This window comes from Protopterus annectens, chromosome 2.part2, assembly GCF_019279795.1.
Source record: "Protopterus annectens isolate FY-2018-M chromosome 2.part2, PAN1.0, whole genome shotgun sequence".
In the NCBI taxonomy this organism is placed as follows: domain Eukaryota; kingdom Metazoa; phylum Chordata; order Ceratodontiformes; family Protopteridae; genus Protopterus; species Protopterus annectens.
In genome coordinates this window covers 402,385,790-402,399,743 of record NC_056730.1, presented here as the reverse complement: position 1 = coordinate 402,399,743, position 13,954 = coordinate 402,385,790, and the positions used below count along the sequence as shown (strand labels likewise).

Below are 13,954 nucleotides of genomic sequence, written 5' to 3'. Positions count from 1 at the left end.
CCGTAGATTCTAAAGACAACCACAAAGCTTTCTACAGCTATGTTAAGAATCTCAATGGTAACACTCAGATCTGCTCTGAACTACTGCACAATGGTACTACATTTACCGAACCAACTGATATTGCCAACATCCTGGCAGACAGGTTCAGTGCTAACCTCACCCCCCCCCTCACCCCCCAAAGGGCCCACCCCACATACCAGATGATTGAAACCCCGTTATCATGGCCGCACAGACAAAGACCACACTCTCCAAAGCCAATAACACAGCATCCATGGGACAGGACAACATCCCAGGCTGCGTTCTGCACGAACTACAGAATGAAATGGCACCCCACCTAAGTACCATGTTCAACCATAGCCTCACTTCAGGCTTTGTGCCTATGGAATGGTGCACAGCAATAGTTATCCCACTCCACAAAGGGGGTGCCACCACTGACCCCGAGAACTACTGCCCCATTAGCCTGACAAGCCTGGTCTGCAAGGCCATGGAACCCATCATCCTGGAGCTTATAAACAAAGACATATGCAACCTCCAAAGTCTGGACTCCACTCAGTTTGGGTTTTCAAAAGGTAGATCATGCCTCCTAAACCTGACTGACTTCTTCGAAGCAGTCGCCAGAGTCATAGACGAGGGTAAGGTGGTGCACACAGCCTATCTTGACCTTGCCAAGGCTTTCAACACCATCCCCCACTCTGGTATTATAGATAAACTCACTGGACTAGGCATAAATCCCTATATCTCAAGATGGGTGGCCATCTGGCTCACTGACAGAACCCACACAGTCACAGTAGTCGACTCCAAATCTGACTTCAGACCAGTGACAATCAGAGCACCACAGTGTTCAGTCCTGAGTCTTCTCCCGTTCAGTATCTACTTCTCTGAAGTCCAGGCTAACACAGCTGGTCTCTGGCTAACAAAATTCGCAGATGACTGCAAACTAGGAGCCATAATCGATTCGTCTAAGGATGTGGACCTTCTACAAAGAGGCCTCAATGAGACTGATGCTTGGTGTCAAAGTCATGGCCTAAAGCTCAACGCCAAGAAGTGCATTGTCATCCCCTTTGGGAAAAACATCGTACCCATGAACTACAACATAGGCGGTAGCCTACTAAACACAGAAAGTGTGATAAGAGACCTTGGGACACAGGTGGACAGTAGTCTCTCCTTTGATAATCACGTCGCCACAGTTGTCAGGAAATCCTTCTATGTGGCACACCTCATCACAAAGGGGTTCTCCTCCAGAAAGAGAGAGGTCATCGTTCCTCTCTACTCATCCCTCATCAGACTCATTACAGAGTACAATGCCCCATTTAGCATGTACCTCGCAAGACATCTGCAACAACTAGAAACGCCACAGAAATACTTCACTAGGAGGATTACTGGCCTCAAACAGATGCCATACACTGACCGTCTCAAAAAACTCCAGCTCTACTCTGTCGCATATCGCCTACTCAGAGTCGACCTCTGCCTAACATACAAAGCCATGTCTAACCCAGATCTGATGGACATACTACACTTAAAGAAATCTCAATCTCTCAGAGCCACACGTTCCAGGGACCTAAACCTTGTCACCACAATAAACAGAACATGCTGGAGGGAGAGATTGCTTTACCAGAGACTTCCCATGCTCTAGAACAGGCTGCCCATTCATGTCAAGCAAAGCTCCTCATTAGCCCTCTTTAAGAGAGATCTTGACAATTGGATGGGAAACAGGAAATTCACCCTGGGGATCACTGCTGTGGCTCTGCTCGACAGGGGCACAGGAAAATAATTTTCCTAGGTGGCGAAAGCGAGGAAACCTTGTTTGGCTAGGCTTACATAGGCCCTAGGTCCAACAGCCTAGTACATACCTATGAACTTATGAACCTAAGATGCTGTACTCTAAGTTTCTGTATCAGTCAAAGAGCTAATATTTTCTGAAGGAAAATTTTTTTCTGTGCACTAGCATCAGTCAAAACAGAAAGGCTGAAGAGAGAATTTTATCAAGGAAAACTCAAAAGATAACAAAAATAATTCAAAGATTTTCAGCAAGAAATGTTCAAGCTGCATTTAGTAGCTCACTACAACAAATGGGTGGAGTTGGGGAATAGGAGAATGATGTAACCCTCATGTTTACATTGATGCACTGCTGACAAATCAGATTGGTGGGAGTCCCTCATCACATCTTCACTGGCATATCTTCAATATTAAGACGGAAGCTGTATATTGTGTATGTATGGATCTACTGATCAACATGGAGCAAGACAGGATCTGCTTTGCTCTGAGCTCTATTCTGCAGATTCTTAACACTTCCTAACCAGCTAACGGACCTGTGGCTTAGTATATAGTGCTTTTAAGATGACAAATTCAACCACAGCTAAAAAATCACTTAGACAGCCAAAACCAAAGTACTCTTTAATGTGAACATTAATCCACAGTCAAGTGCTTTCGTCTTATCCAGACTTCTTCAGAACTGTGGAGAACCAAACTAAAAAGCAAGTTAAAATAGAGTGACACCCCCCACCTCCACCAGCAACAGCCAGTAAAAGACAAACTTCAATTAATACCATGAAGAAGTGGTAACTAAAGCTTAAACAACAGAGGCTCTCCTCTTTAATTCACGAATAACAGAAACAGTCATTAAGACCTGGAAAATTAGAAGCATCAAGTTTCAGTTACCAACACATTTCTCTGTGCAGAAGCCTGTTTTCTCAATCATCACAATAAATAGATCTCTGCACTTGTTCTAATACAAAAAAAGTAAATTTTGTAAATCCCTCACAGGTCAAGGAGTGTCTTGCAAGTGCAATTTTACAATCACCTTTTTGAATAGTATAAAAGTGCTGATAAATACATTTAGAAAAGACATTTTTAGTTTTGCCAATATAGAAGCTTGAACATGCCTCACACTAAGCCATGTATACAACTCTAGATGTCTTGCAAGTACAAACTTTAGTAACATCAGTCTGTCCCAACATTGCCCAAGAAACTAGTATAGTTGGTGTTAATATAAGGACAAAAGTGACATGACCCATGCCTTCTAGTAACTGGCACAACTTTGGTCTTTTTACCAGACTTTTCAAGTAACATTTTCATATTAGATTTGTTTGTATGAGTGAAACTAACACTTTTGTCAAACAGTGCCCTTTTAACATAGTCACATTAAAAAATATACTAGTTTCTTCTAATAATTTTCTCTATTTGTTTAACATCAAGCATGTATTGTATGACCATGTTAGCATTTAGTTCGAGGGAGGTGGTGCAAATTTAGTTTGTCTACAAGCCAAACTTCCTGACTTACTTGCTCCAGGAGGTCATTGGGTTAACTCCTCTCGATGAACATTCTTGTAACTTTGTTGAACTCCAACAAACAAATATTGTCCTCAGAGGTCAATCTTGACACCCGAATAAGGTGACTCTTAACAATGTCTCTTTTTTGGTGCATGGGGTGACAGCTAGTGTAAAACAAAAACAAATTACAATAGGTAGGTTTTCTGTATACTGAAGTAGAAAACTTGCTGCTTGTCCTCTGCACAACCCGACATCTAATTGAGAGGAAATGTGAAAGAGAGACACGTGGTGCTATTGGGGGCAGAGTGCAAAAATTTTACAACCTCTCTGCATGCAAAATGGAACTACTGTATGAGTTTATGAACAACAAAGAAATTAGATGCATGAAACCTGACAAAGGGGAGGAGGTTATTGATCATATACCACTTGGACTATGTTGGCCGTTTACTTGGACATCTGCAAAGTGATGACGTATATTCACTGGTGTTTATTAATGAAATTATCACCACATATCGTGGTATCAAGGTTGTACTTGAATTGTTGCTTTTCGACAGGATATCACAGGGTCTGCATGACTACTTAAAAGTAGACTTTCCGGTGATTTCTAGGATTTTTGGGACCCCCCCCCAAGATTATTCAGACCTTAACAACCCCCACCACCGCATCCTACTGTTGCAGCAAGAGGTTCGGTTACAGAGCTCTTGGCCAAATATGTGGACAACAAGTTAAAACATTTACTTAAGGGCTTTCCCCACATTCTTAAAGATTCATGGGACTTGCTAGACAAATTGAGAAAAGTGACATCAACTCAGGAAAGTATGAAGGTTACCTGTAGTGTGAAGAGTTTGTTTATGGAAAAACTTGTGCTGTCATTTAACTATTGTTAATGTTGTTTTGTTTATTGTTTTACTACTGTAATGACTAGTTTTACTTCTATTGTTTGCTGTGCTTGTATACTACTGTAGTGTTTTTTTTTTTTTATTGTACTATCTGGAGCTTTTCTCCCCGGGTCTCGACTGAAAATGGGACAAAATCCCAGTTGGACTAACCTGGTCAACAAATGTCAATAAATAAATAAATAAATAAACCCCCCCATGAGGTGGGGTTGCAATGGTTCAACGAGATTTTCGGTAAATATGGACAGCTTTCCAAGTCAGAAAAATCTATTGTTGGTGATTTTATAGACCTTACTCTTAGTTGTAATTTTTTGTTGTTTGAGGGGGAATTTTACAAGCAAAACACATGTGTAGCTATGGGGGCGGCCTGTGTCCCCTTATTTGCCAACACTGTGATGTCGTGGTAGGAACTGAACTTTTTGTTTCACCACCCATTATACAAGTACTGCAAAGCATATTACCGATTTTTGGACGATCTTTTGATTATTTGGGAAGGTACATTTGACCAGTTTGTGGTAATTTATGAGTCCATGCAAACAAGTACTGATTTTCTGTCTTTTACTTATGATCATGACTATCAAAAAAGTGCATATTTAGATGTAGAGTTGTGCAAGGGGGTAGGCAGCAAGCTTTCTTCCTCAGTATACAGAAAACCTACCTATTGTTAATTCTTTTCTGTTTTACACTAGCTGTCATCCCATGCACTAGAAAAGAGGCATTGTTAAGAGCCAACTTATTCGGGTGTCAAGATCAACCACTGAGGACAATATTTGTTTGTCAGAGTTCAACAAAGTTACAAGAATGTTCGCTGCAAACAAGTACTGATTTTCTGTCTTTTACTTATGATCATGACTATCAAAAAAGTGCATATTTAGATGTAGAGTTGTGCAAGGGGGTAGGCAGCAAGCTTTCTTCCTCAGTATACAGAAAACCTACCTATTGTTAATTCTTTTCTGTTTTACACTAGCTGTCATCCCATGCACTAGAAAAGAGGCATTGTTAAGAGCCAACTTATTCGGGTGTCAAGATCGACCACTGAGGACAATATTTGTTTGTCGGAGTTCAACAAAGTTACAAGAATGTTCGCTGAGAGGAGTTACCCCAATGACCTCCTGGGGCAAGTAAGTCTGGAGGTTTGGCTTGGTAGACAAACTAAATTTACACCGATTATTTTGCATGGACTTGAGGGTATTATAGAGTGTAAAGACACCACCCCCTAAACCTACAGACTAACATGGTCATACCATACACTCTTGATGTTAAACAAACAGAGAAAATTATTACAAGAAACTGGTGTATTTTTGAATGTGATGATGTTACTAAGGCACTGTTTGACAAAAGTGTTAGTTTCACTTACAGAAACAAATCTAATATGAAAATGTTACTTGAAAAGTCTGGTAATAGGACCAAAGGAGTGCCAGTTACTAGAAGGTGTGGGTCATCTCACTTTTGTCCCTATATTAACACCAAATACACTGGTTTCTTAAGGGAAATGTTGGGGCAAACTGATGTTACTAAAGTTTGTACTTGCAGGACATCTAGAGTTGTATACATGGCTTCCTGTGACCCATGTTCAGCCTTCTATACAGGCAAAACTAAAAATGGTTTCTCTAAGTGTATTTATCAGCACTTGTATAGTATTCAGAAAGGTGATTGCAAAAGTGCACTTGCAAGACACTCTTTTTACCCTGAGTGATTTACAAAACTTACCTTTTTTGTCTAAGAACAAGTGCAGATATCTATTTATTGTGGTGAGTGGGAAAACAGGCTTCTGCACAGAGAAATGCATTGGCAACTGAAACTTGACGCTTCAAATCTTCCAGGACTTAATGACAGTGTTTCTGTTATTCGTGAATTATGGAGAGCTTTGTTGTTTAAGCTTTAGATACACTTCTTTATGGTATTAATTGAAGTTTATCTTTTATTGGCCGATGGTGGAGGTGGGGGAAGTTCACTCTCTATTTTAACTTGCTTTTTAGTTTGGTCCTCCACAGTTCTGAAGAAGTCTGGATAAGACAAAAGCACTTAATTGTGGATTAATATTGTTCACATTGAAGAGTACTTTGGTTCTGCCTGTCTAACCAGTGATTTTTTTAATTGTTATTGGATTTTTATCTACTGGTCCTGGTTTTGGTCCACGTTGACAAATTGCAAGACCTTGCTTGGAAGCTAAACCATATGTTGGGAATTTGACAGTAACAATAACTGCAACATTAACTGTCAAGTTTGATATCGTGTTTCTTCTTTCCTGAGTTAAGCTCCCCAACCAACTTTTCTAATGTGTAGGAGTCATAAAAGAACTATCCAGACTGAGCAATGAGAAATGCACCATATTGAAGCTAGCTTAATGTTGGGCTGAAGCACAGTTTTAAACTATGAAGTTTCAGAAATGCTGTGTCTCATCTCCTGTTCTGTCTTCAGCTACAACCTTGGTTTCCAAGCCTGCCTTCTTCTCCTTTCTACAGCACAGTGACTTGGTATACTGAGTGCTTCTGTTATTAACAGAAAGAACAAAATTGGTAGCAACTCTGTTTAAGTACTTCATGACATTTCCACTGCATGCCTCAGAGGACAAAACAGAAAGCCACTCCCATGCCTTATATATGCTTTTAATTTGCTCCATGATGTTCCTCGTTACAAAAACTTCAGTTTCAACATACTTCTTCAAAGCCATATTTTCTGGTTTTGTTTTAAAATGTGAATTTTAGTGTTTCTTTACTCTTTTGCAGTATTTCTGCCATGTCAAAAGAGCAGATCCTTAGACTTGCACTACAAGTCCTTAAGTCCAGGATATCAACCTTAATCTTTCACAAACTTAAACCCACTCCACTCCATTTTCACCTATTAATGACAGTTCTCAGTACACACAAAAGAACACTGCTGCTGAAACAAAAAAATGTGAGGAAATTCAGTTTTTAGACTGAGTAGTAACCAACTAACTAGACTACTTACAGCCAGGAACAGCATGCAGTACATGGAGAAAGATGAGTGACCCGAATAAAATGATAATCTGAAAAAAAATGAGAATCCAATTTAGATTTTATGTACAATTTTAATGTACGCATACTTCTGACTAAAATTCATAAAAGCATGCACTTTAAAGTTATGATACCTCATAAAACGCCATAGGACATAAAATAAGACCACCACACAATTTATAAAAATAGAGAAATTAAGGATAATTAAATAAATGTTATTCTTCATGAAATTAGCAAAAAAATGAATTACAATGCGCACTGACTGATCTTAACTACTTTGTGCTCTTAAATTGTACGTGACACAGAAATTGTGGTCAGACTAAATTAGGAGACTGTAGCTAATTGAAAACTTTTTTATGGGCTTAAAATGTTATATATTTTCAGTAACAGGTCCCTGATCTTCATTTAGTGGGTCTTTAGCACAGTACGGGTACATGGAAAAAAAGCAATGATCTATTTTATTGCTTAATGCAGAACTACTTTTATTTCATTAATTAAAGAAACCCCTTGAGACCCCCTAAGTTGCTATATTAGTAACTGTCACGTCCTACGCAACATATTGAAAACCTACACTACAAGCTGAAAATAAGTCTGTTAGACATGTGCTACAATATACCAGAATCACAATTAATATTTAACTTTTATTGCAAAGGTTTGACTTTTGTCTAAATAGATTCTTCATACAGAGCACTTTATTTGCAACATTCCTGTAAGGAGGGCTCTAGAGTACCTGAGTTTTACTATGCTTTAAAAAAACAAAAAAAAACTCCAGGCCAAAGTCAGGCAAAGTTTAACAATTATTCAAGGATTTCTTACAGTTATGTTACAAATAAAGTGCTACATGCATACAAGTGCCAGAGGTTAGGATGTTAATTGTTTTCCTCAGTGACTCAGTGTATGAATAACTGACTTTTTAAAACTGTTTTTCTCCTCTGAAGAGAAGTAAAAAATGTTCCCTAATTGTCAGAGGCGCTGTTTGGTAGTTTTTGCACCACATGCCAGGGTGAAAAGGTAAGCTAAAATGAAAATCGGAAAATCACTGGGATGAAATTTAAATATTAATTGCAGTTCTGGCAGACTGCTGTTTAGCCTCTATACTGTAAAACAAATTTTTGTTTTTAATTTCCCGCAGAGCTTTTCAGATCACAGCAACAAGCTATGGCAATATTTCAGTGACCCTGTGGACTGCTTAAAGTGATTTTCTGAACTCAGCAAATGCATCACGGCATTTGATGTGTCAAGTGCCACAATGCTTTTTCCAGTTGTCTGTACTCAATTATATGGACCTTTTTTTAAAATAAAAAGCTTCATAAACTTTTTATTAAACTGCTGCCCAGATAAATTTAGTATTTCCTGCCATGACATTACCACTAGGGTAATGTGTGCTTCATCCATATACTTTAATGTAGCACCTTTTTGCACATGCAGGGTGGTCCACCCATTAAAGTTTATGGATGCAACACACGTTTTTCCTACACTATCCCTAAGGCTAAAGTTTGTTTTCTGCAGTGATGTCAATATATGAAAAACAGACTGTATTTCTTCTCCAAAGTGAAGTAAAAAATGCTCCCTAATTTTCAGAGGCGCTGCTCGGTATTTTGTACCACATATTGCCATGGTACAAAGGTAAGCTAAAAAAAAAAAAAAGTTGAAAAATCACTAACTGACAACTCTCCTTTAAAGAACGTGTATGGGAACTCCAGGAAAAGAAATTAAAGTCACACCTATCAAAAAAAGATACATAAAAAATAGCTCCTCTATAAGGCATTTTTACTGCTATGTGAATATTAATAAAATACATTTCCTGTACTAATTTGAACTATTTTAGAACAACACAGAACAAGAGATATGAACCAAAACACATTCTAAAACTGATAACATTAAATTCAAAAAATTGTGTTACAGTAAATGCATCATGGTTTCACAATAAAAGCACTACAATAATTTTTTGTTATAGCTTATGTGACATCATCATAACTACCATTAGAACATCAATTTTTCCCCCACACCCGACAATCATCAGCCCCTTCCTGGCCAATCAAACCATTCACTCACACCACCAAGACAAAGGTTGACCGGGGGGGGCCAGGTCTGAAGGCAGACATCAGGGGTGGTGGTTCATATTTTTTTTTCTATGTCATGTCCTAATGTCTAGGGGATATGCAATGGCCTGACAAGGGATGTTTACTTTCTTGTAGATCCACCCCATCCATGAAACACAGGGGGTGGTGGTTTCTCTAGTCTCCACCAAGGAAATTGCACTTACCCAGTGTGCCCCCAAGTGCAGACATTCCTTCAATTCTCCACAGAGAAGCACATCTTTCGAGTACAACATGACTCCACTATTCCCAACCAAAATGACAGAAAAGTACATCTGTGCAAAACATAACAGTAGATGTCCTTTCTGTTTACTGTTGCAGTATTCTAAACAGAACAGATCTCCTGCCCACAGCAGCCCAATGCTCATCCAATATACCAAAGCCTAATGATCTTGTATGTGCCGTACGTCACATCTATGCTCTGCTCATAACATTGGGCATAGAAAGGATGTATGGACACAGCTACCCAGAAGGTAAATGCACACACAGCCAGGAAATGGAACAGCTTGTTGTAAGTTCACCAAGGCAGATTCAGTAAATCCAGGTATATAAGACACCTGATTCAACAGCATGGTGTCACTTGATAAAGCTCAGAATTCCTCTGAGCGAAAGCGCTTGTGTGTTATTATTCTGTGGTTCTGAATAAAGGAATTATTTGAATTCGTTTGGTGCCTACCTGGATTTACTGAATCTGCCTTGGTGAACTTACAACAAGCTGTTCCATTTCCTGGCTGTGTGTGCATTTACTTCCTGGTTTGGTTCTCTGCTGTTTGTTTGACTTCTTTACAGCTACCCAGAACTAAACTGTCCCAGAAGAGAACAGTCTCCACAGGACAAAACAGTCCATGCACATTCAAAAAGAAAAAAATACAGGAGAAAAAGGGGAAACCCTCAGCCAGAAGGGAATCTAAAACAAAAACCAGAACAAACAAGACTGAGTTGGAGGGAGGAGATAGAATACTGCAACAGTGTAGAGAGGGACATCTACTGTTATGCTAGGATTTTACACAACTGTATTATGTCATTCTATATCAGTGTTGCAGTATTCTAAACAGAAGGGAGAGTAAAAAAGCTTAAGAAACAGAATGGGATGTAGAAGAGGATGAGAAGGCCCTCAACAAACTCATATAAAATGGTTCTAGCAAAACCTGCTCTGGCCCTAGAAACCACATCCAACTTATAATGCTTAGTAAAGGTATGCACTGAAGACCAAGTAGTAGCTTCAAGAATGGAATTGGTGTCCGACCCTTTGATGAAGGCACCAAAAGAGGCAACAGTCCTAGTGGAATGAGCTCTAACAGAAGCAGACGGAGATTTGCTATGAAAAGTATAACAAAAGGAAATTACCTTAAATATCCAGGAAGGAGATGGGTTTGTTTAGAAACAGCCAAACCCAATGTCTTGGATGAAAGGAAACAAAAAGCTAATCCGGCTTATGAATGGTCTTAGTTTTATCCGAATAGTATCTGAGCTGTCTGTACAAATCCAAGCTATCCTGGACCCTCTCACTAGCAGACTAAGGAGAAGGGAAAAAGGAAGAGAGTTGTGCCGACTGATTCAAAGAAAACTCATTTACTATCTTGGGCATAAAAGAAGGATTAGTATGAAGGGACATGCTGTACCTGTGAAAAAACAAAAATAAAGAAATGACCATAAAGGCCTGAAGCTCAAAAACCCTCTGAGCAGAATTAATACCAGCAACAAAAACAGTCTTCCAGGTACAAAGTTGCAAAGAAGCAGAATCTGCAGGCTCAAAAGGAGCCTGAGTCATTTTTTCCAAAACAAAATTAGGGTCCCAAGGAGGAGGAATAGGTTTCCCTGGAGGCCTAATATGTAGGACTCCTTTAAGAAATTGTTTGACTGAAAAACAAGAAGCTAAAGGATGACTCAAGTGTAGACGAGCAGAAAAGGCTGACAAATTGGCCTTCACAGAATAGGCCAGGCCAGACTGGAGCAACTCTAACAAATTACAGGGGACCCCCACTGAAAAAGGGTTCTGGTTATGAGTATGGCAGCAGACCAAAAATCTTTTCTATCTGGACATATAAAATTTTCTGGTTGAGGGTTTCCTTGTCTCCTGTAAAACCCTGAGCACGTCCTCAGAAAAGAGGTGCCTGAAAGGGATCAAAACCTCATCACCCACAGTGTCAGTTAAGAGTGGACAAGTGAGGATGGATGAGAGACCACTTGTCCTGTGTGAGGTGGTCCAATCAGTGAGGTAACTTGTGGAGATTGCCCCTGGCCAGATGCATTAAGAGTGGGAACCAGTGCTGTCTTGGCCAAAAAGGAATCACTAGCAAGATTTTTGGGGAGTCCAGTTGAACCTTCTGTAGGACTCTTGGAAGTAGAGGAAGAGGAGGGAAAGCATAAAGAGACATCCCCCTATACATCCGTCTTCCACACTTCCATATCATATGGCATGGCACTCTGGAACAGAAGAGAGAATGCTGCCTGTTCAGAAGGGAGGCAAAAAAACTTACTTGAGGAATACCCCACCGAAGGACAATGCCCAAAAACACATCTCTGTGAAGCATCCAGTTGTGAGCCTGTGTTTTGGACCTGCTCAGAGAGTCTGCCTCTAGACTGTGCTCTGAAGAAATGTATACTGCCTGAAGAGTTAACTGATAACTGATAGCCACCTACCAAGCCTGAAGAGCCATCCTGCAGAGGAGGTAACATTTTGTGCCTCCATGCTTGTTGACATACCACATCACTGTAGTGTTGTATGTGTACACCTTCAAGGGGCCTGGAGAGAATACTGGGTGAAAAACTTTAAGGACCAGAATCAGAGCTCTCATCTCTATGATGTTGATATGGTCTGACTTCTGATGGGGGGCCAAAGACCCTGAACATTTAGGTGACCAAAAGAACCCCCAACCTACGTCTGAGGCATCAGTGAACCGTTCTTGAGAAGGGACTGGTGGCTGAAAGGGCAGGCCTGGGTTGACAGCAAACTGTTGACTCTACCACTCAAATTCCTCCTTTAGACCGGGAAGGAGAGGTACACTGAAATCCAGAGGGTGACAATGCTGCAGCCAAAATTACTTGAGGTACAACTGAAGCTTCTGCATATGCAGTCTGGCAAGAGGGAGCATTAGAATAGAAGAGGCCATGAATCACAGGGCCCAAAGAAACTCCCTGGCTGGTATGGCAGTCAGAGGGCAAAGAGGCTGAAAGAAGGCTGTCAATGACAAAAGTTTTGGAGGTGGAAGAGAAAGCAACATTGGCACTGTCTGAATCCCATATATACATGATCCTCAGAGGGAGTTAGGATGGAATTTTGGAAATTGACAACGAACCCCCAAAATTTGACGGAGAGAGATAGTGAATTCCAGATCCTGCAACAGGTGACTGGGAAAAGGCACCTGAAACAACAGGTCATCTTGAAAAGGCAAAATCTGAATGCCTTTGAGCCTGCAGAAAGCAATTACAGGAGCTAGGCATTTTGTGAATACCTTTGGGTAGCAGAGAGCCAAACAGCAAAGCAGAGAACTGAAAATGAAAGGAAGACACAGAGAAATGTAAAAAAACTTCCTGAAAAGAGGATGAATAGGGATATGAAGGTAAGCATCTTTCTGATCCAAGGACACCAGAAAAGCCTGGGGTAGTAAAAGAGAAAACAAGGTTAGAAGAGTAAGCATCTGAAACGAAGGGACCTTGAGAAAGGTGTTGAGTAGGGAGAAAGCCAAAATAGGTCTCCAAGTGCCTTCCCTTCAGGGAACAGGAACATCCTGGAATAAAAACCCTTTCCCACTTGAGAAGCAGGGAGGGGTTGACTAGGGACCACTAGGTTCACCAGGCACCCTAGAACCACGGGGAAATGAGGTTGAGGAATCCCTGAAAAAGGAGGGAAGAGACTTCCATGCCATGAAATAACCCTGATGAATGACAGAAAGAATCCAAGAGTCTGAAGTGATGAGATGCTAATTTGGAAGACAAAGGGAAATCTGAAGGGACAAAGGAACCTGGTCTAGGGGGGGCAGGCAAATTGACAAAGAGAATCATGATTATCAGACAAAGGAGGTTTCTGGGCTACAGAAATTTGAGAAGCCTTAGCACAGGGGGCCCGCCTACCACCCTTCGTGCCCTTGGAGGTCTGGCAGGGTTGCCTGTGAACAAAAGCAGATCCAGAAGGATAATTCTTCTGGGACTTAGGGATAGGACAGACAAAAATGTTTAAGGTCCTGCAAGGCTTTGCCTTTCTCTTGAAGAAACTTAAACAGGTTAGTAGCAGCAGTCCTAAAAAGATGCTTATAATCCAAAGGAGCATCCAACAACTTGCCTTTAATGTCCTCAGGCACAGACTGGAGATGAAGCCAAGAATAATGCCTCATGACATACCCAAAGCCACAGCCATGGAAGAGGAATCAGGAGCATCACAGCTACACTTAATAGAATGGAAGCCACTTGAGAAGCAGAACCTAAAAAGGATAAGGCAGGGGATTTGCCTTCAGAATCAGGGAGGTCAAACATAACCTGACAGGCTTGAGCAATCAAGGCCAGAGCATACCTGGTCGTGTGAGTCTGGTAATTAACAGTCCTAAAGTCCAAAGTAAAAGAAATGCAAACTTTCTTACCAATCCTCTCCATTGTTCTACTATCCTTATCAAAAGGTAAAAGTGTGGAAGAGTGCAAGAGCTTACACGGTTTATCAGAGGAGACTAACACAACAGCAGGATCAGCAGACTTACATTTAAATAAAAACTGGCAA

At 40.5% G+C, this 13,954-nt stretch overlaps 1 protein-coding gene across 3 annotated transcripts in view; it reads right to left on the bottom strand.

The window, feature by feature from the left end:
• The window catches only part of PLPP1 (phospholipid phosphatase 1), a 1,366,516-nt gene that overhangs the window by 480,173 nt on the left and 872,389 nt on the right, over nt 1-13,954 (bottom strand). For all 3 annotated transcript variants that reach the window (XM_044063927.1, XM_044063926.1, XM_044063924.1), the window contains one exon: nt 7,119-7,176. In XM_044063927.1, coding sequence (XP_043919862.1) covers nt 7,119-7,176 — 58 coding nt within the window. The remainder of the gene's footprint in view (nt 1-7,118; nt 7,177-13,954) is intronic.